The 25,425-nt window shown below is 41.5% G+C and overlaps 1 protein-coding gene across 4 annotated transcripts in view; it reads left to right on the plus strand.

The window, feature by feature from the left end:
• Positions 1–25,425, plus strand: part of WDR37 (WD repeat domain 37) — a 298,132-nt gene that overhangs the window by 147,248 nt on the left and 125,459 nt on the right. For all 4 annotated transcript variants that reach the window (XM_029588540.1, XM_029588542.1, XM_029588543.1 and 1 more), the window contains exons 8-9: positions 10,154–10,225; positions 22,196–22,240. In XM_029588540.1, the coding sequence (XP_029444400.1) occupies positions 10,154–10,225; positions 22,196–22,240 (117 nt within the window). The remainder of the gene's footprint in view (positions 1–10,153; positions 10,226–22,195; positions 22,241–25,425) is intronic.

The raw sequence follows: 25,425 nt of genomic DNA on the forward strand, positions 1-25,425 counted from the left end.
GTAATATGTCTGTGGTCTATTTCTTTCTTTTTCGGACCTCATACATCATGTCCTATGTAATACTTACTACTTTCAGTTGAATTGATGATTCATAGCAGTCATCATAGTCTTCCTGCAGCTGTTGGCCACCATATTAGAGGCTTAGGAACATGAACAAACTTTGTGGAATGCTCAAGCCAATGTGTCAGAGTTTGTTGTAGCAGTTCACTGAGGATTTTTAGTGTAGTGTCAAGCCAAAAGAGTAATTCATGTTCTGGTTCGTATGTTGATATGATTAGCTCATTATCTTGCTTGTTGTGTTTGAAGTCTGATGTGCATCCAAAGAGAAATAATGTTTGTTCTGAAGAGGCAGGAGGCGTGGGAGACAGAATCTGTAATACTTCCAAATTCTGATTGAAACTTTTTTCTTTAAAAGTAACTTGTTGACTGAGGATTGATGACAGAATGTTAGTGTATAAATCAGCTGCAAATTCTAAATATTTATTCCGGATGTTCTTTTGTAAGATACATTTATTGCTCTGTACATATGAGCTGTGCCTATACTGCAACAAGCCTCACTTTCCCTGCTTTGGTGAGTATTCTGTAGTAACTCAAGTGACGCTTTCCTTCCGCTATATCATGGGTTCCTGCCAACTGAATATTGAGTTTGTGATTTCATAATGCTTTTACTTGTTTTCATTGTCATAACTAAATTCAGTTGTCCTTCCTTTCTAACTGACAAAACAGTCGTATATTTCAGTTAGATTCTATGTTGATTCTATATAGACTTGCTTTCTGTTTTTTGCTTGTAGTAGAATTGCTGGGTATGCTTTGCAGAGTGTTTTTTTATTTACAGACTTTGCAGTTTCTGCTTGTGGATGAAATCTGAGTAGCATGATCTGTGCCAGAATAGTTTGATTTTACTATTTTGAAATGCTTACTCCATTTTTCCAGTGGCCTTTGTGTTGGAATTGTTCCAAATTTGGTTCCGTTTATTTATTTATTTATTTTTAGCGGCTTTCAGAATAGTCTGGCCTAAAGCCCTCAAGATGTTCTTACTCAAACTGTTACAGCAGATAGTACACACTGCCATACCATTATCTTCAAGTGCTAGGTCGTTTGCTGCTACTTATGATGATTACATATTTTACAGCCATTTCATAAGGCACCTAAAACAGAAGAGATAAGATACCTAAAAGAGAGAAAATTAACAATTTAGTAAAAAATATTTTGCTACACCCAGTTAACAGATTTTCCAGTTGTGATCATTAACAGATACTCGCCAAATCTATATTTACAGAAGGGGCAGAAGGTAAAGTTTGTCTGTTTGTGGATGATACTAAAATCTGCAACAGAGTGGATACACCTAAAGGAGAAGAGAGAATGAAAAATGATTTGAGAAAGCTTGAAGAGTGATCTCAACAGGGATTCAACACCAAGAAGTGCAGTGTTATGCATCTGGGGTGTGGTAATCCAAAAGAGCTGTATGCGATGCAGGGTGAAAGACTAATATGCACAGACTGGGAGCGGGACCTTGAGGTGATGGTGGTTGGTGATCTGAAGGCAGCGAAGCAATGTGACAAGGTGATAGCTAAAGCCAGACGAATGCTGGATTGTATAGAGAGAGGAATCAGTAAAAAGGAGGTGATAATGCTTTTGTACAGGTCCTTGGTGAGGCCTCATATGGCAAACTGCATTCAGTTCTGGAGACCATATCTCACAAAGAATAGAGACAGGACAGAGGTGGTCCAGAGAAGGATGACCAAAGTGGTGTGGGGTCTGTATCAGAAGATTTATGAGGAGAGGCCGAAGAATCTGAATTTGTATACCCTGGAAGAGAGGAGGTGCAGGGGAGATTGAGTAACAACCTTCAGATACCTGAATGGTTTTAATGATGGACAATCCTCGAACCTTTTCCATTGGAAACCAAGCAGTAGAACTAGAGATCATGAAATAAAACTCCAGGGGGGGCCGACTCAGACCATCATCAGGAAATATTTCTTCACAGAGAGGGTGGTGGATGCATGGAATGACCTTCCGGAAGAAGTGGTGAAGACAAAAAAAAAAAAATGTAAATAAATTCCAAAAGGCATGGGATAAACACTGTGGATCCCTAAAGGCTAGAGGTAGAAACGAAGAAAAATGTGCAAGGGAGTAACCTGCATGGCGCGGCAGCTACTACCCCTCACAGAAGGCATGGGGATTACTACCCTTAACCAGTTAGCTTTCATGATTTTGATGCATCTGCAACATCGCTCTCCACTTTGGCAGGGTTAAAGGGCAGGGCCCAGATTTTTATGGTCCAGGGTACTGGTATGCAGACATTAGAGAAAAAGGGTAGGACTGCTTTTACAGCCAAGTCCAAAAGCATAGCACATTCGAGCAGCACTATTTGAATTATCCAGAAGGCTGTTCACCCTGTAAAAATGTGGATAACAGTAATTTTGATATGGATTTGACAGTGCCTCATCTTGATTGTTAATATTACTACCCTTTACATAAGGCTTGGGGTAACCTGCATGTAGCTGCAGTTATCTCCATAAGAAACTTGCTGGGCAGACTGGATGAACCATTTGGTCTTTTTCTATTGTCAATACTATGTTACTGTGTATGTCACTATGTACCCCTAATAGAAGGCTTAAAAACAAAAAAAATGATCTTTTATTTTTTAATATTTAAATAAACTACTTTTCATCAATTTTGATATTTAATCCTTGTGCTAGGAATACTGGAATTCTCCAAGGGAAACCAATTTTTATTGGAACAAAAGGCTAAAATACTGACTTTTTGGCTTGGCAACAGGAAGATTTGGTTTCTGTATGTTAGATATTAAACACTATGCTGCTTGCTTTTTATCCAAAATACCATGTAAAGACAATTTCTTTTCTGTTTTGGCTTAAGAATAGTGTACTTGCCCCAGCCAAATTCCAGTATTTCACTTGTATACTCAGATGGCTAAGGCTTTAGAAATGTCACAGTATGGAAAAAAATTGCTCCGTATCATGTTGACCTTTTTCACGTGTGTGTTCTTGTTTGCATTTTATTTTGAACAGTTTCAGGAGCCAACCCGCCCCCAACTGAAGCAGGGAGGCCACAAGTGGTGAGGTGCCCTGCCTCTGGAGCAAGAGAGGGAACGGGGGCTGGAGGGTTGGGCCAGCAAACAGAGTTTAAGGGTGAGCTGGCCTGCCTCCCCAGCCTCTTGTTCTGGCAGGTAAGGTCTTGCTTCCAGTGCTCCTCACTATCACAGCTTACCTGGGCGCCTGGTGCCTGCGAGAAAGGGGTGTTAAGCTATGGGAACCGCTGCTTCTAGACAGCAGCTGTATTTGTATCTGTGAGCAGGAACCCCTTCTAAGGTTAGGGATTCTCAGGCTAGAGCTTGGAAGTAGGCGGTGTGTCCTTCTGCTGCGAGGTGTGGGCATGATTAATTAAAAAAAAACCAAAACCTTCTCAATAGCACTCCAGCGGACAGGACTCGTGCAAGTAAGGCAGCACTTATGGGAAGGCCTTTTCAGCCACATGGTGGATTAAATTGGGTTTTGCACCCCCTTCCTTTTGGAGGCCACTGTATCTCCAGTGTGGGGGCCCTGTGCATCCTGCTGCCCGCCCTCCTTCAGTAGAGCAGCATCGATCCGGCCTGTACAGGACCCGGGAGCACCGTACCCCAGCAGTCAGAAGCCTGGTATATGGAAGAGGACAGGATCGAGTGCTCCAGTTTGTGTGGGGATGGGCACCCAGAGAAAGTATGCTGCCTAAAAGTGTCATTGTGTCATTGTTATAGGTGTTCTCAAACAGCCTCTAACAGTAGTAGCTCTTTTCACACCATTTTTTCTTTTCTCTTCCACGAGCGCGTACTACAGTTAATGACCTTGTGTGCCAGACATGGCAGTTCTTAGAGTATTCATCCAAGAGTAATCATGGATGGTGGAGCATTGGTGCTATCTTGTGGTTAATCACCTTGTTCTGGAAGGTGAATGGAAGTGTGAATTGTGCCATCCTGTTCTAGCCTGTAATATAGGTATGCGGTTGAGGTCACCTAAAAAGCTACCATGTAATATGATGAGCACATAATCTCCCTGCGCTTATGGATTTGACTGCAAGTCCTCATGGCATTTCCAGCATTGCCTTTTATGAAAGCTATTGTTTCCTTATTTGCAAGGTCTGCAGACCCTCCGATATGCAATTGAGCAGGTATATTCTTGCCAGTGTGGGCGTTTCATATCTTCTTAACAACTTTGTTTTTGTTAGTTTACATTTCTTATGGCAAGGTCTCCAGACCAAACACTAGGCAATTTAGCACTATTTATTTATCCTCTAGAAATGAGCTTAGTGGCCCCCCAGCAGTTGGGTGATTCAGGACTGCCATATTCCCATTGCATCCCACATAAAAAAAACAAACAAAAAAACCATAGGTTTCGGGATAGAGGGTTTGACAGGCACATGGCGATATACAGGACATAAAATAACAATCAATGCCAAAAGTACATCAAGTTTGTCGTGTAGACGCTTGCTATGAATATTGACCAGTCATAATAGGCTTCATCGTGAAAGCAAGATTGCTAGATGATTTGCCTTATTTTTAATCATCGGTCAAAGTCCAAAATAGAAGATACATTTTTTTAAAGATATTCTCATTTGCAGTACATGCAATTAGTGCAGTTAGTATAACTTATCTTATGAACATCACTGTGTACATCGCTGATGGTGTTAAGCTCTGAAGCCATAAATTGTCAACACGCCCGACATGGGTCCATGTTTCGAACTCTACTGTTCTTTTTCAAGGGCTAAAGATCAGCGTCTATGAGATGAAACAAATGTTATCTCAAGATTAATATGGACGATCATAACAGTATTTAAATAACCTTTAGTGGGCAATACATGAATGTTGAGAAAACAGCCAACACTTACTGTATTTGTAGTCCTTAAAGACTTCTCGTTAGCAAGGACGACGGTTTTTTTTTTTTGGAAACCTCGGCAATCCTCCTGGCAAGACACGGATCAGCGGCCGTGGACATGGTCTCAGAATCGCAATCAATCGTAATCAATTTATCACGTTTTCAATTATCAGCCATACAAAACACAGTTCTTCAGAAAGGTCTTTCTTTTGTCCCATATTATCATTATGATCCGTTTAAAACTAGATGTCAGCTATATCAATTCTTCAGGAAATTACAAATATCTTTATATTTTGCACAGCATGACACAGGTTGTCACCTCTCAGTTGTGGCACCCAAGTCTCAGTGGCTCTTACCGGGTATTATTGATCCTGCCATTAAAACATTTATTTTAATTCTTGGTGATCTGCGTTCACTAGAACAACAGTCATCTTCTCCAAGATATAATTTATCCAAAGAAGAAGACAAGAAGCGTGACAAGAAGTCAGTCATCAAACAAGCTGACAAAGGAGGGACTATAGTCCTCTTGAATAAAGAAGATTATATACACAAAGTAATAATACACCTCAGTGACTCATCTAGTTATGTTCAATTATCGCAAGATCCCACTCTTACATTACAAGATACAGTATCAACTATCCTGGATGATTTGGTCATTCAAGGTTTCCTCACCCAACGGGAACGCAGATTTTTAACAAACGATTCCCCCACAATACCAACTTTTTATATGGTACCCAAGGTCCATAAAACATCATAGACCCTCCTGGGCGACCCATTGTCACTACTGTAGGTTCCATTTTAGAACCATTGTCAATATTCGTTGATTTCTTTTTTACAGCCTTTTATACCTCAAGCAGCATCTTTTCTCAAAGATACCAAACATGTGCTCAAAAATTTACAATTTATTCACCAGGTAAAAGATTCCATTCTGGTCACCGTAGATATCCAAGCCCTCTATACCAACATACCACAAACAGCAGCTTTACAAATAGTGTTAGACATGTTGGAACAAAGACCCAGACCACATCGCATACCTTCAGATTTTATTTTTAAGTTGGCGCAACTAGCTCTTACTGAAAATTATTTTATTTTTCAAGATATTTTTTTCAAACAGATTCAAGGAACTGCAATGGGGGCCACCATGGCCCCCAGCATAGCAAATCTGTACGTTGCAGCATTTGAAAAAAGTTTTTTGTATGGAGCATCTGAATTTTGTAATGTTTCCCATTGGTATCGCTACATTGAGGACGTCTTTTTTTTTCTTTGGAATTCTGATGAACCTTCACTCATTATTTTCACTCATTAGACAGTCATCTACAATTTACCATGCATTATGATTTTCAGCAAATTGAATTTCTTGACATTCTTATTATAAAAGAAGATAAACATCTTATTTCCAATTTATTTGTGAAGTCCTGCACCAAGAACACCTATTTACATTTTTCTAGTTTCCATCCATTTAATCTACGCAAGAATTTACCCATCAGTCAGTTTCTCCGACTGCGCCATCTATGTACTCACAAAACTGATTTCACCACACAGTCTCAAATCATGATTCAGAAATTTTTACAACGTGGCTATCCACTCAAATATGTTAAAGCTTACAAGGGCTTATAATGCAGAACGTGAGTGGTTGCTTCTTGATAATAAACAGCAAGAAGAAACTCCCCCTAACGAGTGTTGCTTCAATCTATATTTTCATCTCAGATTTCTGAATTAATTTTTTTATCATTGGCCCATTTTAAAAATGCATTCTGTTTTCAGTAATTATCCTACAATTGCTTACAATCGGGGCAAAAATTTGAAAGACCTATTAATCCATTCTTATTTGCCTCTTTCTTCGAATATTTCTGAAGATAACACCATAGGCCATTGGACGTGACAGATGTTCTTTTTGCAACCAAGCTATTACCGGCTCTGCTTGGACCGATCCCCATGGCAAAACTCATACTGCTTATCACACAGACTGTACTTCTACCAACGTGATTTATGTTTTACAATGCCCGTGCCCCCTTCTCTATGTGGGGAGGACCAAACGGTCTATCAAGACTAGACTCACTGAACACCGCAGCTGCCTAGTCACCTCTAAACTTCAAGCTCCAATCGTATCTCACTGTATACAGCACCATTATTTATTTCAAGATATCAAATGGCGTGTGATTGAATTAGTTCACAAAAATCCGAGAGGAGGAAATACTAAGGCTGCGCTCAATTATAGAGAGCACAATGGATTTACAAATTAAATTCAGTTCATTCCAATGGTTTAAATCTCGCGGTTGAATGGTATACACTCACCTGATAGTGTTTACGTCACCATTGATTGTGATCACCTATGTCATCTTTGCATATATTAAGCCAACATTTCCGGCGCTGTCACAGGAACTAAACGCGGAAATGCCATGTTTTGAAATCCTAGATCTTTAAGGACTACAAATACAGTAAGGGGTAGATCTTAAAAACATACGCGCGCGCGTACTTTTGTTCACGCACCAGGCGCAAATAAAAGTACGCTGGATTTGATAAGATACGCGCGTAGCCGTGCGTATCTTATAAAATCCGGGGTCGGCGTGCACAAGGGGGTGCACATTTGTGCAACCTGTGCGCGCCGAGCCCATCGCGCGCTGCCTCTTCCCTCTGAGGCCGCTCCAATTTCAGAGCGGCCTCGGAGGGAACTTTCCTTCGCCCTCCCTTCCCCTACCTATCCCACCCCCCCGGCCCTATCTAAACCCCTCCCCCTTACCTTTGTTGGCAGAGTTACGCCTGCTGAAAGCAGGCGTAAATCTGCGCGCGCCAGCGGACTGCTTGCGCGCCATCATCCGACCCGGGGGCTGGTCCAGAGGCCTCGACCACGCCCCCGCCCCCGAAACGCCGCGTCATTCCGCAACGCCCCCGACACGCCCCTTTTACGAAGCCCCGGGACTTATGCGCGTCCCGGGGCCTATGCAAAATAGGCACGCGAGGGCCCTGCATGCGTAAATCCAGCCGGATTTACGCGCACAGGGCATTTAAAATCCGCCCCTAAGTGTTTGACTGTTTTCTCAACATTCATGTATTGCCCACTAAAGGTTATTTAAATACTGTTATGATCGTCTATATTAATCTTGAGATAACATTTGTTTCATCTCAAAGATGCTGATCTTTAGCCCTTGAAAAAGAACAGTAGCGTTCGAAACATGGACCCATGTCGGGCGTGTTGACAATTTATGGCTTCAGAGCTTAACACCATCAGCGATGTACACAGTGATGTTCATAAGATAAGTTATACTAACTGCACTAATTGCATGCACTGCAAATGAAAATATCTTTAAAAAAATGTATCTTCTATTTTGGACTTATCCGATGATTAAAAATAAGGCAAATCATCTAGCAATCTTGCTTTCACGATGAAGCCTATTATGACTGGTCAATATTCATAGCAAGCATCTACACGACAAACTTGATGTACTTTTGGCATTCTGCTAAGTGATATTCAGGACATTCCAGAATGGAGGCAGTCACATAGGTTGTGTGTCAATATGCAGTATCCTTCCTGTGGATTTTTAGAGGGATGGGTGCTATCTCCGGAACAGTATATTTTTCAGGTAAGATACTGAACAAGAGCATCAAGAGTTGTTAAAGCTCTAGGCGGCATCAGTGGGTTTTAAGATATGTCGTGGGTGACTATGCAGTATTCCTTCTGTGGATTTTGGAGGGATGGTGCCATCTCTGAAGCAGTATGCATCTCGGGTAAGATATTGAACAAGAGCATCAAGAGTTGTTAAAGCACTAGGCAGCATCAGTGTTTGCAAGATATGGCCACATCTGGGTTGATAGGGTGCCCACGGCAAGTGAGGTGTCACTACTGTGGGCTTGTGGCGGAGGGGTGGGGGGGTTTGACAACAACCCAGAGTGCATGGCATGTGCAATTCTAGAAAGCTGGCTGGGTATGGTATTCCTGCTCCTATGTTGCATTGGTAGGTGACAGCGAGATGAGTTGACTGTGTCAAGGCTTTGGCTTCAGCTGGGATTGGCCTGCGCATCACCCAAAATTGTGTTGACATGCTTAATGAGTGACACCTGCTCTTTTACGTAGCAGGACTTCAGCGCACTGGTAGAACTTCGTCTGTAATCAGGATTGAATGCAGGATAACCTGAGGGGCAAAGCTTCGACGGCCCTGTGTCCCTCAGTGATGCTACATTGCGGTAGCAGGATCCTATGGAGCATTTAGTGAATTGAAATTCAGCAGATAAGTGCGTGGACACCCCTGGGGATTGAGAATATTTTAGTGATTGATGTTTTGTAAATTAAATGAATGTTAGTAATTGTTTTGTAATTTAATTGTTGTATGCAGTGACCTATGCTACGGCCATATCCATCCAATAAAAACCTTTCGCATAATAGACTGACAGTTGTTTCTTACAAATATGACAGCATGGGTCAAGGATGGGGTTAATTATAGATAGATGAGGCGGAGGCACCTGAGGTAGTTGTGCATGGTACCATACAGTACATAGTGACATGCAGCTGCGATATTTTAGTAACTTTCTAGTGCTTGTTTTTGAAGTATGTAGGTCCAAAAGTATTGCTATGAAAAAACATGGTAAATGTTATGAACTAAAAAATAAACAGTGTAGATTATGCTTGAGATGCTGTGGTATTGCTTTTTGGAAGAGATTGATGGCTTACTTCAACCATATATACAAATCCAGAATATTTGATAGGTATTCACTTTCCCAGAAGATTCCTTTTAAAGGGATATTTTTTCTGCTTTTTGATCGCGTATCTCAGAGATTGAAACTTCTGAATAATCAAATTAGACACCTTCAGCTCAGCATTACCTCTTGGAAATTAACAACTTATTTTTTCCTAAATCCTAATTCCAGTTTTGAGCCATGCATTCTGATTGGCTGGCTTGTAAAAACAGTTTAATGTCCACACTTCTTTATGGCTCAGTAACAAAGACTTTCTCCTGGTGGCAAGAGGAAATCAGGGACCAAGATCTGAATTAGTGATTGCACGTAGTCCACACCAAATAAGGCACTCTGTTTCTCCGCAGTTTTTTTGTCGGTTGTTTATAGTGCATTTCCAGGGCTATTTGTCTGATGGTTGTCTTATGAGACTAGCTCTGATAGTTGAATGTGTTCAGTAATACAATTGTTTTCATTCTGTACTTTAAATGTTCATGCACGAAATTGCCTTTTAATATTTTTTTTGTATAGGCTTATTAGCAGATGTTAGTTTTGAAAATCAAAGAGGTAGGAAAGATTTTGTATAACCCTTTCTTTTTTTTTAAACCTTATAGATCATACTGCTTTACTATGGAGCATAGAAACTGGAAAGTGCCTTGTCAAGTACATAGGTCATGCTGGATCAGGTAAGACAAAGCAAAGAAAATGGGCAGTTTCTATATATTGCTTTTAATACAAGAATCTTAAATATCACATAAAAATAAGATTTGTTTCCTATCATAAGGAAAAACAATATATCATACCTTGTGCATCACCATCTACCAGCTATACATCTGTGGCCTCTAATTATAGAGAAAAATGAATTTGTTATAATAAATTAAACGGTTTTAAATAAATTCTTGTTTGTATACTTTCATTTTTTATTTAATTTTTTAATCTTTTACAACGGAAGTTAATATTTTATAATTTGCCGCAATTCATCCAAAGTACGAGTGCAATATAAATACTTTCTAAAATGCAGTATCAAACAATACAATTTAAAAACATTAAAAACATGAGCACGATATGATACCCCCCCCCCCACCCCCAATCAGCAGACCTTATATAACCCCATTCCACTAAATTACAGACTCCGTGACCACCTGGATGATCTTGCTTTTCCTTTCTGCCTCTCTCCTTATTTCTTTTTCCCTCCTCCACTTTTTTCGTTATCCTATCAAAGTGGCCAAGTCACCAATCTGTATTGGTGACCAAGAGAGCCTCAGCAGGAGGAGAGAACTTTTCTGACAAAGAAAGCACCTTTCTGCTGAGGCTCTCTTGGTCATTTCACCTTCCATATTGGGAAATGTTTGAGAGATTTCTTTAAAATATAAAGAACTTTTTCATTACTTTGATTGCACTTGGGATTTGTGATATACCTTCTGAATGTGTACATTATATGGTATATGTACTCTATGTTCAATTCTGGTTGTTGCATCTCAAAAAAGATATAGTTGCACTGGAGAAAGTACAGAGAAGGGCGACCAAAATGATAAAGGGGATGGAATGGCTCCCCATGAGGAAAGGCTAAAGATGTTAGAGCTGTTCAGCTTGGAGAAGAGATGGCTGAGGAGGGATATGATAGAGGTCTATAAAATCATGAAAGGACTTGAATGGGTAAATATAAAAAAGTTATTTACTCTTTCGGATAAATCAAGGACTAGGGGACACTCCATAAAGTTAGTAAGTACGTAGCACGTTTAAAACAAATCAGAATTATTTTTCACTCCGCTCACAATTAAGCTCTTGAATTTGTTGCCAGAAAATGTGGTTAAGGCAGCTGGTATGGCTGGGCTTAAAAAAGGTTTGGATAAGTTCCTGGAGAAGAAGTCCATAAACTGCTGTTAATCAATGGGGAAAAGCCGCTGCTTGTTGCCAGCATTAGTATCATTGGTGTGTGTGTGTGTGTCATCTGCAGGAAAGAGCGATAAATATGATACAATTAAACAATCTCCAAAGCAAGATGTAGAAAGACTTGAGAAATGAGCTTTGCCAGAAATCTCACAGATCCAGTATTTTTAAACAGTGAATACTGTCACCTGAACATTTTCAAAATTAGCCACAAGATCAGGCATCTGTCCCTCAAAAATTGTCAAGTTTATTTCTTGAATATTGATGCCAACTTGTGCCCTCTGTGAACAGGACCCAAACATCTGATAGTGTCATTTTGACAGGAATTAGTGGTTTCTGCATGTTTATCTGCACTGTTGTATGACTTCTCTTTCTCCACTTTATGATGGTGACAACCTACATTTAAAGAGTTGGAGTGAACACGTTTGTGCTGAATATCTGATAAATTGAACTCTTCTATAATTGAACTGTCCAGTTCATTACACATTATAGAATAAAATATATATAGCTTCTTGTTTCCTGAATCAAATTTCTCATGCTCAGCAGTAGTGGAACAGAATATTTTTTATTTTGTCAGGAAGTGACTGACATGTGAGTGGATAACGCTGGTATTTACAAACTCTCAAAATCCACTTAGAGGCATCTTAAGAGGGCTACAGTATCTGAATTCAAGAAAGCATGGGATAAATACTGGAGATCTGTAAGGAACTAATAGGAATTATAATGCTAAATAAATTGGACAATGGGCAGACTGGATGGGCCATACAGTCTTTTTCTGCTGTCGTTTCTCTGTTTCTATAGGAAAATATAGGGAAGGGATATGTATGTGTATATATATATATATATGTGTGTATGTATATCTATATATCTAGATCTAGATCTAGATCTATCTATCTAGATATATATATATATATATATATCGATATATATATATATATATATATATATAGAGAGAGAGAGAGAGAGAGAGAGAGAGAGAGAGAGAGAGAGAGAGAGAGAGAGAGAGATCTAGATATATATATATATAGAGAGAGAGAGAGAGAGAGATCTAGATATATCTAGATATATATATATATCGATATATGTATATATCTATCTAGATAGATAGATCTAGATCTAGATATATATATATAGATATACATACACACATATATATATATATACACATACATATCCCTTCCCTATATTTTCCTATAGAAACAGAGAAACGACAGCAGAAAAAGACTGTATGGCCCATCCAGTCTGCCCATTGTCCAATTTATTTAGCGTTATAATTCCTATTAGCTCCTTACAGATCTCCAGTATTTATCCCATGCTTTCTTGAATTCAGATACTGTAGCCCTCTTATGATGCCTCTAAGTGGATTTTGAGAGTTTGTAAATACCAGCGTTATCCACTCACATGTCAGTTACTTCCTGACAAAATAAAAAATATTCTGTTCCACTACTGCTGAGCATGAGAAATTTGATTCAGGAAACAAGAAGCTATATATATTTTATTCTATAATGTGTAATGAACTGGACAGTTCAATTATAGAAGAGTTCAATTTCTCTCTCTCTCTCTCTCTCTCTCTCTCTCTCTCTCTCTATATATATATATATATATATATATATATATATATAGAGAGAGAGAGAGAGAGATCAAAAAGTATAGAAGAATAAGAACATCATAGGAATTAACATAAAAATAAATCTGTTTTAGTTTTTCAAAATTAAGTTCTATAAAACATCACAATATAAGGAATCTTAACACCATATACTGAAAAGTGAAAAAAATCCCAAAATGTCTATATGAGAAAATGCTGGTGATTCAAAGCATTATAAGAATCCTGTGAGGGCAGAAACCTGACTGTTCACTGCAGAGACTGTCATGTTAGAACAGAAATCTGTAGAGCGTAGAATATTCACAAATAAACGTGCACCAGAAGTTCACCACTGAACATACCTCACCAAACAGGCCTTCAGATGTTTTGCCAATACTGGCTTCCTCAGGGGGGAATATGGTCAAAACACTGTACAGACATGCTGTGTTACTGCAATTTAAAAGCCTGAGCAGTGCTAGCACAGCGTTGTTCAAAAGAAACGTTTCAATACAGTTTAAACAACTTATATGAAGTCATGGCATTCAAACCTTCAGCGAGTGTCAGAGAGGGGCTGTCATTGGTGTGAGTGTGGTGTGTATGCATTTAGTGTTGAATATAGCTTTAACAAGTGTGGGTGGGTGGATGGTCTGTTGTTAGTATGGAATCAAAGAACTTTGGTTTGTAAACTCTTTGAAAATACTTAGGTTGTAATTTGGGTATTATTTTGTTTTGTAGTATCATAGCTTATATATCCTGTAATTTGGAGGGTACCAGTGTAGACTTTTTCTGATTATAGATAGATAGACATATCTCAATGTCTTCTCGTGGTAAAACATAAAGACCTAAGTATTTATAATTGTGTTCCTTATTTTTTTTTTTTTTTAAAGTTTAGACTTTTTCAGCTTTCATAAAAGTGTAAAAAAAAAACCCAACCAGAATTAGTTTTTATAGACAAAAAGTGCAAAGTCCTCTTAACGTAAATACATCCTCTTGCAAGTGAAAAATATTAAATCAAAAGTACTCTCCAGAATGGATAGGGAGATTCATAAGCAGGGGCCTCAAAGCCACTCCAGGCAGGAAAAGAGGGGCTGGACAAGGGAGCAGAACAATTGTGTTTTTTTCCTGCGGTGTCTGCTTTAGATTCTCCCCCATCCCCCATAGAAGGGGAGGGTTGAAACTGAAGCAGACAGTATGTAGTATGATATTGTGTAAGAAATGCAACTTCTCAAATATATTAACAAAACAATTAAACTAATATGTGGGGAGACTGTAAGCCTCATACCCTCCCATTCTGTCCCCTTGTATCAACAGGCAGCAAAGTGGGAGAAAACAGGAAGGGGAGTGACTGGTGCAGACACAGACTCAGCCTGTGATTCCAGGACTGGGACTCAGTCGGGGGTAGAGTGGTGGGCAGGGGAAGAGGAAGTAGGCATCCTAGAACACAATTGGAAGCTATAAACGATTGACAAGGAAGTAAATGCAAAATGCTGGTAGTGTGAGAAGAGGTGAATGTTAGGGAGGTGAGAAGGAGATGAATGCTTGGGGGAGGGGTGGTATGAGAGGGAATTAATGTTGAGAGCAATGAGAAGAGAAGACAAAAAAAAAAAAGAGTGAATGTTGGAAAGACAAGTACAGTTTCCTTTCTCATCTCCCCTAATCAGCAATTCAAATTTGGCCAGTCTAAGATGATGAGGTTTATAAACTGCTTAATGGAAGAACATTGAGCCTCTTCATGAATGAAATTGTTGAGGTGTCAGTTTTCAAAGGGTTTTTAATTTTGGAGTTAGGTAACTAAATCATCTCCTTTGAAAACTGACTAGGGCTGAGTTTCTAAATTTAGGTGATTAAAAAAATGGGCTGCTATTAATGGAATTAGTGCAGGGAAAAAAGATGCATAGCATTGATTTTTAGCAGTAGGCACCTAACTTAGGGATCCTAAATCTAGGCAAATTTAGGAGAATTTTGAGCTGAAAACTTAGATGCGTAAGTTTAGCTGAAAAATTATTTTAATTTTTGTAAAACTTAGAAGACTATATAAATGAACATTTTTTTGAAAACGGATCCCAATTTGAGTGTATATGTGTGTGTGTTTTAATTTTTAAAACAAACTGGCAAACAGCAATGGTGAGTGCCTTAAAGATGAATAACATTAAATCAGAAGAAAATCATCTGAAAAAAAAAAGAAAAGAAACATTTCCATCAAGAATCTTATATTTGTTTACAACAGCCTCATTTTCTAATATGTAAAATTGGAAATGTGACCTCATGTCCCCATTTTTTTCATATAACCCTTTTCAGATACCACTCTGTGAAGTCTGAGAGTTTGTACTTACCACTCTGGGTATATTTTTTTATTCCCTATGCTGTCCTTTGGTGCCCCTTTTGAATTATTTGAATGTAGCTAGAAAACATCATCAGGGTCATTCATCAAAATACATTAGAGCCCAAAAGCGTGTTAAATGGGTCTGTTGCACGCAATAAATATCGCAACACACGAGTTAGCATTCAAATTTGAGAGAGTGCACTTTAATAGGGAGAATAGGACTTTCTATATATGTTGTACTGTAGATGGGCACATTCAACTCAGGGTGGGTCTTAGACTGCATTATACAAATCAACTCCTCTTGTTGTTCCTTTCACAGGACAAGCAGGATGGTAGTCCTCACATATGGGTGACATCACAGGATGGAGCCCAATCACGGAACACTTTTGTCAAAGTTTCTAGAACTTTGGCACCTACTGGGCATGCCTAGCATGGCACTAAACCTGCAGCCAGCAGGGTCCCCCTTCAGTCTTCTTTTTTCCGCGCAGCAATAGCCACGCGGGTTAAGGAGCTCTACAGAGATTCCTGACAGGAATTTTCCTCACGGAATTACTAAAAACTTTCATACCCCACAGGGGTCCCTCCTTCGAATTTTTGACTCCGCGGTATTCTGGTAAGTTTTTTTTACCAATTTTTGGTTGATTCCTGTCGAGTTTGGCCCTCGCGGCCTACTGGCTGTCAACCGTACCGCGGCTCAATTTTTTTCAAAGGCCATGGCGTCGGGGTTCCGTCGGTGCTCGGACTATACTCGCACCATGTCCATAACAGACCCTCATAAAGTTTGTGTAATGTGTTTTAGGTGCGATCATGATGTCTTGACTTTCACCAAATGTGCTTTAATGACACCAAAATGTCGCAAGGCCAGAATGGAGAAAATGGAACTTCTTTCGTTCTCAAACCCCGACGCCGTCTATTGCATCAACGTAGTCTGAACCGGCACCGTCCAAGTCGCGCCAGTATCGGCCACCGGCTGGTGACCGCCCGGCGTTGACAACTTCTCGGCCTTCAACTACATCTACCCCCCCCCCTCAGGACTGAGGGGATCGTAGAGAGAAACATCGGCATTGACACTGGAAGTCTCGGACCATCGAGGAAGGAAAATCATCGACCTCGCCATCGTCTGAGCTGCCATTGAAAAAACCCCGTCCAGAAAAGGCATCGACCCTTTCTGCGACCGGGTCACCGAGGCAACCCTCATCCGGACGGGTATCGGGAGCCGTGACTCCGCCTTTAACGGTGGTCCCTCCGGCTATGCCTCTGCCTCCTTCTTCCCTTCCGGAGCTGGGGCTGCTTGCTCCAGGTCTCCGTAAAGAACTGGACCAGATGGTCCAGGAGGCCATCGATAAGGCGATGCACAGACTCCAAGTTCCCCCAGCGCCAATATCGGTGCCGGCCGCGGAACCGACCATCTATCCCATTCCGGCAGCATTGGCACCATAGCTCTCCAAGATGGACACGCTTATAGCCGCTTTTCCACCGATTGATCCTGGGTCACCGATGGCTCAGATGCCTTCCCCGCTTACCTTGTCATCGGGTGGAGAAACACCATTCCGCATTCCTCCATCGAGAGTTTTGCCGATGCCTCAACCATCGATGCCGATGTGCCCATCGGCGCCAACGATCCATCGATGCCCTCGGTGCCTCCAGTTCTTCCCTCGATGCCTTCATAGCCTAGACCAAGACCTTCAGGAATTCCATCGTCCCGTCCTTCTCAGGTTCCTAGGGGGACAGGTGCTGATCCCTATGATACCTGGACTGATGATTCATCTCCAGACACCGATGACTTGCCATCGCCACCTACTGAAAGCAGGAAATGTTCTCCTCCAGAGGACCTATCCTTCATAAATTGTGTGAAGGAAATGTCTGAATTGGTTCCCTTCCAATTGCAGACTGAACAAGATGACAGGCATCAAATGATGGAGCTGTTACAATTCCTGGATGCTCCCAAGGAAATATCTTCCATCCCTATTCACCAGGTTCTTTCGGATCTCCTCAAAAAAAACTGGGAACACCCTGGTTCTGTTGCTCCAGAACAGAAAAACTGATTCCACTTACTTGGTCCAGTCAGCCCGAGGATTCCAGAAACCTCAGCTGGATCACCAATCTGTGGTTGTAGAATCTGCCCAAAAGATGGCAAAAAGATCAAAACCCCACTCTTCATTTCCCCCAGGTAAGGAACAGAAATTACTGGATGCCATTGCCCAGCGTGTCTTCCAGGGATCAATACTCATCTCTCGGATCGCCTTTTACCAGCTGTATATGACCCAGTATAACAGGGTCTTATTCAAGCAGATACAGGACTTTGCAGAGTCCCCCTGCCTCAGCAATTCCAGGAACAGCTTCAAGCCCTGGTTCACAAGGGTTTTGAGGCAGGGAAGCATGAAATAAGATCCTCTTATGATATCTTCGACACCGCTTACAGGGTATCTGCAACTGCTATTTCGGCAAGTAGATGGGCCTGGCTTAAGTCTTCGGACTTGCGCCCTAAAGTACAAGACAGATTGTCTCCTATGCAGGGTAGATCATATAATCTGTTTGGCGAACAGATTCAGCGGACGGTGGCGGAACTCAAGAGCATCATGAGACCCTTCACCAGCTCTCTCTGATGCCCTCTGAGTATTCCTCCAAACAGCCATTCAGGAAGGATACTAAAAAGTCATTCTTCCGTCCAAAGAAGTCCTATCCACCACCGTCTAGAACTCGTTCCACGAAACCTTTCCAAAAGGCCCAGTCTCATCAACCGTGGAAACAAAAGCCGCAGGCAGCTCCTCAGCCGGGCCCTGCTTCCGGCTTTTGACTCCTGTATAGAGAGCAGCAGCCAGATTCTACTGCCTCAGAAAGCAGTGGGAGGTTGATTGTGCCATTTCAACAACAGGTGGCACACAATCACCTCAGACCAGTGGGTCCTTGCCATAATCTCTCAGGGTTATCACCTGAACTTTCTCTCCATCCCACCGGACTCCCCACCTCTACCGACGTGGAGAACATCCGACCACTCACCACTTCTAGAACAGGAGGTCTCCCTCCTCCTCCAGTCCAGAGCAATAGAACCAGTGCCCTACTCTCAACAAGGCCTAGGATTCTATTCCCGGTACTTTCTAATCCCCAAAAAATCAGGCGGCGTTCGTCCAATTCTGGACCTACATGCCTTCAACAAGTACCTCCACCGAGAAAAGTTTAAGATAGTAACCTTAGGTTCCCTTCTTCCTCTTCTGCAAAGAGGAGACTGGCTCTGCTCTCTAGATCTCCAGGACGCATACATACACATTGCGATAACTCCATCTCATCGCAGATTTCTGGTAGGCCCCAAGCACTATCAGTACAGAGTGCTACCATTCGGCCTGGCATCTGCACCACGAGTCTTCACCAAGTGCCTCGTAGTAGTAGCAGCCTTCCTCAGGACTCAAGGTGTTCACGTTTACCCCTATCTAGACGATTGGTTGATCAGGGCTCCCACTCAGCAAACTGCTCTGTCGTCCCTACATCTTACTTTACACACTCTGATTTCGCTAGGATTTTTCGTCAACTACGCGAAATCCTGCTTAGTCCCATCTCAAACTTTATTATTCATAGGGGCAGTCTTGGATACCTTGCAGGCAAAGACATTTCTGCCTCGACAGCGAGCTCTCACTCTCATCTCTCTCGCACATCAGCTACAGTCTGAGCACCTCACGACTGCATGCCACTTCCTCATCCTGCTGGACACATGGCGTCCTCAGTACAGGTTACCCCAATGGCCCGCTTGGCCACGAGAGTCATGCAGTGGACTCTAAGGTCACAATGGACTCAGTCCGTCCAACCTCTATCGACCAATCACATCACCGACTCAACTTCGTCAGTCTGTAGCCTGGTGGCAAAATCAGATCAATCTCCTTCAAGGCCTGCACTTCCAGGTGCCAGACCCTCAAATAATTCTCATCACCGATGCTTCCAACCTCGGCTGGGGAGCCCATGTCGCCGATTTGCAGACACAAGAAACTTGGTCTCCAGAGGAAGCCAAACACCAAATCAATTTTCTGGAGCTGCGAGCAATCAGATATGCTCTCAGGGTGTTTCAGGATCACCTTTCCAATCAGGTCATCCTGATTCAGACGGACAACCAGGTGGCCATGTGGTACATCAACAAACAGGGAGGGACGGGCTCCTACCTACTGTGTCAGGAAGCTGCGCAGATATGGGCGGAGGCCCTCTCCCATTCGATGTACCTCAGGGCCACCTACTTGCCGGGAGTGGACAATGTGTTGGCGGCAAGCTAAGTCGTGCTTTCCATCCGCACGAGTGATCCCTAAGCCCCACAGCAGCGGACTCAATATTCCATCGTTGGTTTTATCCTCGCATAGACCTCTTTGCGTCACCTCAAAACTGCAAAGTAGAGAACTTTTGCTCTCACTCGCAGGCAACACTTTCAGCCAAGAGATGCATTCTCCCTCTCATGGGCAACTGGTCTCCTATATGCATTCCCTCCACTTCCACTTCTATCAAAGACTCTCGTGAGGTTATGTCAGGACAAGGGATGCATGATCATGATAGCACCTCACTGGCCTCGCCAAGTGTGGTTTCCAATACTTCAGGATCTCTCCATTCGCAGGCACATTTCCTTGGAAAAGGACCCACTTCTGATCACTCAGAATGACGGTTGCCTACGCCACCCCAATCTTCAAGCTTTGTCCCTGACGGCCTGGATGTTGAAAGGTTAATTCTTCAGCCACTTAACCTTTTGAAGCCAGTTTCCCGTGTCCTGATTGCTTCACGGAAGCCTTCCACAAGAAAGTCTTACCTCTACAAATGGAACAGGTTTAAGTTATGATGTTCTTCTCAATCCTTTTACCTGTTCCACCACGAAGTTTCTAGACTATTTATGGCACTTGTCAGAATCAGGTCTAAAACTTCCTCCATCAGAATGCATGTCAGTGCGGTGGCCGCCTTCCATAAAAGTGTTGGGGACATTCCTATTTCGGTACAACTCCTCGTAACATGTTTTCTGAAAGGCTTGCTTCACCTCAAGCCTCCACTGCGTCCTCCGGCCCCTTCTTGGGACCTTAATCTGGTTTTGGGTCGGCTCATGAAACCACCATTCGAGCCTCTCCAATCCTGTGATCTTCGCTATCTCACATGGAAGGTGATTTTTCTTTTGGCAATAACATGTGCTCACAGAGTTAGTGAGTTACAGGCCCTAGTTACCTTATCCGCCTTACACTAAACTTCTGCAGGACCGGGCAGTACTCCGCACTCACCCTAAGTTTTTACCTAAGGTAGTATCGGAGTTTCACATTAATCAATCCATTATACTACCTGCCTTCTTTCCCAGGCCCCACTCCAATCCAGAACAGGCTCTGCATACTCTTGACTGTAAACGGACTCTAGCATTCTATCTAGACCATACAGCTGCCCACATGAAATGCCCTCAATTGTTTGTCTCTTTCCGTTCCATCAAATTGGGGCAGCCTGTGGGTAAGCAGACTCTCTCCTCCTGGTTAGCGGACTGCATATCCTTTTGCTATCAGCAAGCAGGCATTCCACTTCAAGACTGTGTTAAAGCACACTCTGTGAGTGCCATGGCGACTTCAGTAGCACACCTACGCTCGGTGCCGCTTCCTGACATTTGCAGGGCTGCTACCTGGAGTTCTCTCCATACCTTTACAGCCCATTATTGCTTAGACAAGGCCGGAAGACAAGATTCCATCTTCGACTAGTCTATCTTGCGCAACCTTTTTGCAACTTGACGTACCAACACCCTTCCACCTGCCCGTTAGGGTCCAGGATGCCCTCTACCAAACATCACCCCAGTCCTAGTGCCTATTGCACATCTGGGTACATTTTGTGCACTTTTCGGACATCCTCAGCTCGGTACTCACCCATATGTGAGGACTACCATCCTGTGAGAAAGCAAATGTTGCTTACCTGTAACAGGTGTTCTCACACGGCAGCAGGATGTTAGTCCTCACGAAACCCGCCTGTCACCCTGCGGTGTTGGGTTCGTTTCGTTTTCTTATTTTATTTTTCGGCACTTCCTGTAGCTTTTTAAACAAGACTGAAGGGGGACCCCTGCTGGCTGCAGGGTTGGTGCCATGCTGGGCATGCCCAGTAGGTGCCAGTCAAAGTTCTAGAAACTTTGACAAAAGTGTTCCGTGATTGGGCTCCATCCTGTGATTTCACCCATATGTGAGGACTAACATCCTGCTGTCCTGTGAGAACACCTGTTACAGGTAAGCAACATTTGCTAAATTCTTTAGTGATTGCAAATTTGCAGTTCATTCCTTTGACTGTGTATATGTAACACCACTCCCCAAACCCACCCTGAGATGAATGTGCCCATCTATAGTGCAAGATATATAAAGTCCTGTTTTCCCTGTTAAAGTGCTCTCTTTCTCTCTTCCCCCCCTCCCAGAGATAGCTGGTATATACGTAAACCGTGCTGTGATACCCTTATCTCACTCCATGTGGTAGACAGGAAATTAGCCTAACCATGCCCAATTTTTTATCACAGGAGCCATTTCTGCTATATTTATAGCATTTTGATGAATCTAGCCACATAACTGTTTTCCCTATCCCCTTTATCCCTTCAGTGTTAGCAAGGCAATATCAGACTGACTGAAACTGCAATGGACTGTATTAGATTAAATTCACTTCTCAAAATTTTATGTTTAAAAAGAAAACAGCAGTGTGGCCAGTTTTTTGTTTTTTTTCCCAATTAAGCATTGCATCCCAAAAATGTAAAGCAAAATAATTATGCTTCAAATTTAATACAGAAAGTGCTGCATAAAGTTTCTCGCTCATGTCTGAGAGCTCTGTTTATCTCATGATTTGTTTTGTTTCAATAACTATGCTGAAAAAATACATTCCTTTTTTTATTTTGTGCAGTAAATTCCATAAAGTTTCATCCAGCAGAGCAGATAGCTCTTACAGGTATGTAGACTCTTCTTTATTTAAACTAAAGTGTTTTGAATTATTATAAACTGTGTTTTATCATTTCATATTGTTGCAGTGGTTTTTTCTGGCTTTGTGAGCGCGATATTACCATTAAGACCGTAATCTGCTTTGAAGCCATTCTTTGAAAGAAGCGGAATATCAAATGTTTGCAAATATGTGTGGGCAAAGTAGTGCTTAATCCACTGAAATGGCCCTTTAGAAAATTGCACAGTGATACATACTTAAAGTTACTTGCATGCCCACTGTACACATGTAATTTTATGTGCATGGAAAGAAAAGTTCCAGGGGCTATAGTCTGGGTGAGATAGGGTATTATGTGCCTACTTTTTGATTTTAAGGAGAACGCACATAAATTATCTCAGCAGAATACATGCACCAAATAGCAGATGTAATTGTGTGCATGTAGTCTCGCAGGGATAATGTTCAAAGAGGACTTGCATGCATAAGTCTGCTTTGAAAACTGCTATAGTAGCTATATGTTTGCCAGCTAACTTATGTGGATTTTACATTACTCCCTAAACATATGGAACAATCAAATAGCCGGTAGTGAAACAGAGAAAAACATCTTGAAACATGAATTACTTGGGCTGGGCCTGTGTAATTCAAGCTGCCTACTTGTCAGTTCCTGAGGCTTCACAAATGCAATGTAATAAATTAAGGGCATCAGTCTTGAATGATTTGTCTTGAGATCTTGATATTTGAGGAACTGTGCCCTTAGTGTCCCTCCTTCGTTAGACAATTGTAACATAAGTTGTTGTGCAAAAATCCAAGGGCTGAATATCATTTTGGAGGAAAAGTATTAGTAATTGTGAAATGAGATCTTGGGGACATGCTCTTTAACCACAAGGTAGCTAGTCATTGTGACAAGGCAGTTGTGAATTAGTAATAGTATTCTTAGGTACAGACAGAGAAATATTACTAGTAGGAAGAGAGAAGTAACATGACCTTTCTATAGGTCTCTAGTGAGATGCTACCTTGAGTATTATTCACTTCCGAAGATCTCATCTACAAAAGAAATTGACAAGGTGGTGGCAGTTTAAAAGATGGCCACCATAATGGTGTGTGGCCCACACTAGAAGCCAGTCATAGAATAACCAAAGAAAGTAAAGATATTTATTTATTTAAAAACTTTTTTTTTATACTGCTTATTCAATTTGGGTAGACTTAAGCGGTTTATAGTAAACATACATAATTAAGTTAAAAATGTACATAATAAAAACAAACAAAACAAATCATGCTTAATATTATGCATGATATATTCTGATATGTTCTCTGTAAGGAGGGAAAGGGTAGATATGATACAAGCATTCAAATATTTAGCAGACTTGGAGAAGGTAGCAGAGGGTAGCATTTTCTGTAAAATGAGAAGTTCAAGGACAAGGGGTCATCATATGAAACTGAAGAGAGAGAGGCTGTAAACAAATGCAAGAAAATATACTTTTTGTTGAGGGAGTGTTGAACACCTGAACAGATTTCCCATGAAATGTTCTTTGTAAAAAAATTTGTTCATGTTATGAATGTATTATATGTTATTGTTCAATGTTCTTTGTAAAAAAAAAAAAAAACCCCGGTCTGACCTCCCAGACCAGGGCAATCTTTTCGTTTCATGTAAACTGGACTGATTTGTATTGTATACAGGAATTCCGGTATATAAACATTTAAAATAAATAAATAAATGAAGATGGTAGGAGCCAAAACAGTGAAATGTTCAAGCATGGGAGACTTTAATGGAACAGCAATGAAGGGAGAAGACCACAGGTCAATTAGGGTCTGTGGCAGTAGAGTAGAAAGGCACAAATAGACAAATGGGATGGACCCAAGTAGTCCTTATCTGCTGACATTGTCAGTTTCTAATAGTTTATAGTCCAGTTAACTAGTTTAAAGAATTACATAAATAATGGTTTAAATGTTAAATTTGTATTATAAGAGTGAGTATTACTCACCTATATGGACGTTCAAACAGTGTACAATGCTTAGAGGGGAAAAGGGGCTAAACATCTGCATAAATGTGTTGATTTTTTTCATTGTACTTTGGATAGCTTCTGATGGTGCTAGAGGTTTTAATATTCTCTGAGGACAAGCAGGATGATAATCCTCACAAGTGGAGGACATCAGATGGAGCTTGGCATGGAACTTTTATCTCAAAGTTTTTAGAACTTTGAGCATGCCTACTGAGCATGTGCAGCAAGTCGTACTGCAGATTTTATACGTAAGGAATCTAATTCAAAATGAGTCAATAAGTTGGGTAACTAGGAAGATATAGGTAGAGTAATTGTAGTGTGTTGAGGGTCATTGCCAGACACATACAAAATAAATCCATAGACTAAAAGCACTTTAGCTTTACATCTTGATTCCTTAGAAATTTTAAATCGATAACAAATCAACAAAATTATAATGTAGGAAGTAGTCCAACAGCAAGAGGAAGGCTTTCCAATCTTTTGCACTGAGTGCCACATGTATAATTATTTCCCAGCTGGCAAGAGATCATATGTGTGCGCTAAGTGCAAAGAGCTCCTAGCCCTCAGAGAATGAGTCTAATGTCTGGAGGCTAGAGTGGAAGACTTGAAGGAGCTAAGGAAGACAGAGGTATATAGAGGAGACCTTCAGCGACGACCTAGAGAAGTCCCATATCCAGTTTGGTAGCCCCTTTGCTGCTTTGGAGGAGAAAGGTCACCTGGAAGGAGAGCATCAGCTTGATGAGGCAGGAAGCAATCCTGTAGCTAGGACCTGCCATCAAGATGATGTAGTATCCTCTCTCACAGAGGATAGGACTCCAGGGGCACGTGCCCAGGAGGGAAGGGTTAGGATGGCCGTTATAGCTTGTGATTCAATTATTTGGAAGTTTGATAACTGAGTGGCTGGTGAATATGAGGATTGCTTGGTAACTTGCCTGCCAGGTGTGAAGGTGGTGGACCTCACACATAACATAGATAGGATTTTAGACAGTGCTGGGGAGGAGCTGGCTGTCTTGGTACATGTGGGTACCAATGACGTAGGAAAGTGCAGGAGGGAGGTTCGGGAAGCCAAATTTAGGGTTTTGGGTAGAAAGCTGAAATCCAAAACCTCCAGGATAGCATTCTCAGAAATGCTTCCCATTCCACATGCAGGACCCCAGAGGCAGGCAGAGCTCCAAAGTCTCAATGTGTGGATGAGACAATAAT

The sequence above is a fragment of the Rhinatrema bivittatum genome, chromosome 2 (genome assembly GCF_901001135.1).
Source record: "Rhinatrema bivittatum chromosome 2, aRhiBiv1.1, whole genome shotgun sequence".
Lineage (NCBI taxonomy): Eukaryota > Metazoa > Chordata > Amphibia > Gymnophiona > Rhinatrematidae > Rhinatrema > Rhinatrema bivittatum.